Source organism: Rosa chinensis, chromosome 7 (assembly GCF_002994745.2).
Source record: "Rosa chinensis cultivar Old Blush chromosome 7, RchiOBHm-V2, whole genome shotgun sequence".
NCBI classification, from domain to species: Eukaryota; Viridiplantae; Streptophyta; class Magnoliopsida; order Rosales; family Rosaceae; genus Rosa; species Rosa chinensis.
In genome coordinates this window covers 56,703,313-56,708,559 of record NC_037094.1, presented here as the reverse complement: position 1 = coordinate 56,708,559, position 5,247 = coordinate 56,703,313, and the positions used below count along the sequence as shown (strand labels likewise).

Here is a 5,247-nt window from a genome sequence, read left to right as displayed (position 1 = left end):
CTGAATCCATATCTTAACACCTGAAAAAATCAAAAACAAAAATAGATCAGCAAAACCACATCAATACAAAACAGTTCAGCAAGTCAATATAACACAAAAACACATCAGTACTAAACATCAAGCAAATGAACTAACATGAGGCAAATAAGATCAGAACTAGCATCATGTTAACAGCAACATGAATCCGTTAATTATCTAAAGTAGAAGTTAGTCAATTATGCTCTTCGACCCATGTGCCTTCACAATCAGTTCTCACATAAACTGCATCATTCTCAGTCATTATATCAAATGTATTAACAGATGGCAGTGCATGGGGAAAAGATTGATGATCAAGTGTAGTATCTCCTAGCTCATCTTCATTTAACCAGTCCAATTGAGGTGCTTGTAATACAACTGACCACCTTGAGTCTGTTGGATCTTCAATGTAAAATACTTTTTGCACAAGATCAGCTAAAACAAAAGAATCAGACTTGTGCCCAATCCTACTAAGGTCAACTAAGGTGAATCCAAAATCCTCTACTTTTATCCCTTTCTTACTGTTTGCAACCCAATCACATTTAAACATAACTCGCGTGAAGCTATTGTAGTTAAGCTTCCATATCTCTTCAATCACCCGTAGAAAGTCATCTCATTATCTATAGGATTCCTATCTTTGGCACTAGAAACTAGCAACGCATCTGCATCTAAGGTCACCCCACTGTTTTGTTGAACATGCTCATTATCCCAAGCCTTTGTGTGATAATCAGTTCCATTTACTGTATATCCAGAAAATTTTTTCACTTCACATCGAGGACCATGTGCCAGCCACCTCAAGGTTTCTGATATCTCATTTTCAGGACTATTAAGCTCAAGCTCTACCTGGACAAATATGAATGTGGTTGATTAGAAAGTAGTTGAAGCATTAATAAGTAAAATAAAAAATATAAACCAGATTTAAACCTTGAACATTATTACAAGATAAACAATAATGCTAGAATGAAGAAGAATCTGCCCTATTCTACATACTCTTTGTTGCAGCCAATTGCTAAATCTTTGATTGTGTTCATCTTTAAGCCACTTTTCTGCCTTAGACTTTTGAGGGTGCTCCAGTTTCAATCTCTCCAAATGCTCACTGCAAATATTGCGGTGCATAACATACAACAAATTAAAACTCATCCATAATGTAGGAAATTATATATACAATCAACAGTAAGTAAAATATACTGTAAGGGACTTCAAAACATACTCTATATATGGCTGAACTTCAGCTGTGTTGTCCAAAACAGAAAGATGTGCTTGATGCCTTAGCTTGGGACAAACAGTCACCACACGTCCACTTCCTAATGGAGCATAATAATCTTTCAGATCTAAATGAGCTTTGGGAGGGAGTCTAACAGCATGTACTCCGGACAAGTAATCTGCACAGAAATCTACTGCTTCCTCAGCAATATAAGCTTCAGCCATACAACCTTCAGGACGATTGCGATTTCTCACAAAGTCTTTTAGGACACTCATGTACCGTTCAAATGGGTACATCCAATGCAAATATACGGGACCACATAACCGCACTTCTCGAATAAGGTGGACTATGAGATGCACCATTATATCGAAAAAAGAAGGTGGGAAGATCTTCTCAAGTAAACACAAAGTCTCAACAAGACCGGTTTGAATTTCATCTAGCTGTAAAACATCAATGGTCTTGCTGCATAAAGCATTGAAGAACAAGCAAAATCTTGTAATTGCATATCTCACATGCTTAGGTAACACTGCACGAATAGCCACCGGAATAAGATGCTGCATAAGTATATGACAATCGTGAGACTTAAGACCAAAAAGCTTCAACTCGTCCATAGAAACCAGATTTTTAAAATTTGACGAGAAATTTTTTGGTCCCTTAAATCCATACAAAGAACCACAAACTGATTGTTTTTCCTTCTTTGACAATGTATATGGCGCAGCAGGGAGATATGTCTTTTTTTTCCCTTCTTTAGGTGCCAACCCTTTCCGTAAACCTTTTACTACAAGATCCTTCCTTGCTGCAACACTATCTTTACTTTTTCCAGGGATGTTCAACAGCGTTCCAATTAGGCTCTCGCACACGTTTTTCTCAATGTGCATCACATCTAAACAATGTCTAACATGCAATGAACTCCAATACGGTAGATCAAAGAATATTGATTTTTTTTTCCAGCAAGTAGTAAGCTGATCATTGACCACCTTTTTCTTTGTAACATTAACTTCATCGCTGGTCTTTCTTTTTCCAAGTTGAACTTTGACCTTTGGTCTTTTGGAATTCAACAGCTTCTTCCCCCATGATGATTCAATCCCTTTGACTCTTTCAAGAATTTCCTCCCCGCTTAAAGGATGTGGAGCTGTTCCAAACTCTTGCTGACCATTAAATGGGGTCTTTTGTTTCCTGAAAACATGATTTTTCGGCAGATATTTTCTATGGCCAGCAAATGAAATCTTATTACCAAACTTCAGCCATTCAGAATGTGTATTATCACCGCAAATTGGACATGCTTTATATCCCTTGACACTACAACCACACAAATTCCCATATGCAGGGAAGTCATTTATTGTCCATAGCAAAATAGCCTTTAACATAAAGCTCTCTTGTCTATATGCATCATATGCCTTAACACCAACATCCCACAAAGTTTTTAAATCTTCTACTAATGGTGCCAAATAGACATCAATGTCATTACCCGACTGTTTAGGACCAGATATTAACATTGTTAGCATAATAAATTTTCTTTTCATACACAACCACGGTGGTAGGTTATAGGTGACCATAAGAACCGGCCAACAACTATACCTACTACTAAGAGAACCATGAGGATTTATTCCATCTGCTGAAATTGCCAGTCGAAGGTTTCTATGGTCATCCCCAAAATCTGGCCACATGTGGTCTACAAGCTTCCATGAAGGAGAGTCCGCTGGATGTCGAAGTTTACCATCTTCTTCTCTTTCCGTGGCATGCCATATTAAGTTTTTTGCTATATCCCTATTACGAAACATCCTTCTAAATCTAGGGATTGGGGGAAAATACCACAGAACCTTTGCTGGTACTTGTTTTTTCTTAACTCCACTAGAATTCTTACTAACCTTCCACCTAGACACACCACAAGTAGGACATACGGATGCTTTTGAATACTCTTTCCTATATAGGATGCAGTCATTAGGGCATGCGTGTATCTTCTCATACTCCATTCCCAAGGACCCCAATGTCTTCTTTGCTTCATACAAGGTTGAAGGCATCTCATTCATTTGTGGAAGTAGCTCTTGCAAGAATTTCAATAATTCTGAGAAGCTATTATCAGGCCACCCACCTTGTGCTTTCAAGTTATACAATCTGACTAGAGTTGATAACTTAGTAAACTTCACACAACCAGGATATATAGGTTTCTCAGCATCTTCCAGCAACTTCTCAAAAGCTTCTGGATTGCTAACAAATTCATCCTTCGCAGCTTCAACCATCTCTATAGTGTTTTCCATAAAAATACTTTCATTGTAGCTTTCCCAAGTTCCATCTTTTCTTTCCAGATCTGAATTAAGAATAGGCTCTCCATCCCAATACCATGTAACATAACTCTGATCAATACCATAACAAAACAAATGATTTCTAATCTCCTTGATAGTCTGTGGTTTAACATGTCCACAATCTAAACAAGGACAACGAATAGAACTAGGATCAGCAGCATGATGTAGAGCAAATTCACAAAAACGGTCAACCCCATTCTCGTATGCATCTGATCTTCTATCCATAGAGATCCAACTTTTATCCATTTATATCTAATATTAATACTAAATGTCAGAATATTTACATATATGTTGCAAATACCACTAATGGTAAACTAAGGCATGTGAAGACAATAATCCTAATATAAGCGACTAGATCTTTGACACTATTAATAGCATGCATAATCAAATGTCAATTATCTAAAAGCTAGAAGATACAAAAAAGAAAGAGCAAAAGCAAGACACACTGATGGCACAATACATTCCATGCTCAAGTAAATATCCATGTATGTATGTGCATCTAAATATATGTATTTATATTATCAGAGATAAAACTTTCTAACCTTTTTCAGTAAAAGCAATCTTTAGAGCTAGCTTTCAACACAACTGACTCAATGACTTAGAACTTTGCAGCCCTCTCCTTCCCTTACAAGACTGAACTTGAACCTCCGATCAACTTCCTAAGCACCACAATAGCTAACAGTGAGAAATACAATCTTACAAACTTCCCATTTTCTATCTGCAATCATTAGCAAGTATTTTTCAGTTGAAAGAGAAAACAAATGAAAGGTAATTGCAGAACCACATTTTGTGGAGTTCACTTGTTTTTTACTTTCTAATACTTGTTATGAAATTAGACTAGAATCAACAGACAAAGAGCCACAAAAGACAATAATAAAGTCAGAACAAAAACATTATTAATTAATTACACACAAGAAAAGCAGAATCAGAACATTTGCCAAAGGTAAGCTAAAGCATAATGTGGGGAACACCAATTGGGAATGCAAGTCGATCAATATACAGATTACAGAACATCCACTAGATGCAGTGACAGCAGCAAGGCAAACAAATCCTAACTACCTATAAGTTGTAACAATTAGCAAGCAATGAAATAGAATAAAACCTTCAAAATAATGAAGACCGTGCACAAGAACTAATTTAGCCTTACTAGAATTCTGTAGTTCCAAAGTTTGTTACAATCTGGATTCTAGAAATGTTTGAAGGTTTGACTTTACTATTGTTTATAGACAAATATGGGAGTTTTACAGTTAGTTGAGGAATGCTTGTATAAGTTGTTAATGGAAATAAGGTCAAAGCAAGACTTCAGTTCTTTTTTTAAGTGCCTTTCTCTTTCCAAAAGTTTTCTGCATCTAATTACTCTAGCTCTCTCCTCTTCCGGAGTTTCTTTGCTAGAAAGAGGGCTCTAGGCTTTTCAGGTAAAGTACCTATGCTGGGCCCTAATTTTTATCCACTCCACAGTAATTTGTTAAAAGAAAATAAAAAATATTTGATTCCCTCACTTGCACTGCACAGAAGGCCAACAAATTGGGTGGAGAGTATGTTAAATGAAATAGCGATATATGTGAATTCATTACCTTAACAGATATAAGAGAACCGGTTTTGCAATCTTCTGTCGGACGTCTTTCCCTGGTTCTGCAGGAAATGGCATAACAATACCCAGTTAAATTCACTAACACAATGTACGCAGTGTGCCAGGAACCAAATGTCCAAACTTACTAACAAAAA

General features: G+C 36.6%; 1 protein-coding gene across 1 annotated transcript; it reads right to left on the bottom strand.

Moving 5' to 3' along the window:
- Positions 1-211: 211 nt before the first annotated feature.
- Positions 212-3,768, bottom strand: LOC112178239. The gene is made up of 4 exons (XM_024316415.1): positions 1,226-3,768; positions 1,006-1,111; positions 614-858; positions 212-536 (listed from the first exon to the last, which is right to left on the bottom strand). Exons 1-4 carry the CDS (start codon positions 3,766-3,768, stop codon positions 212-214), a joined length of 3,219 nt encoding a protein of 1,072 aa, XP_024172183.1.
- Positions 3,769-5,247: the final 1,479 nt, after the last annotated feature.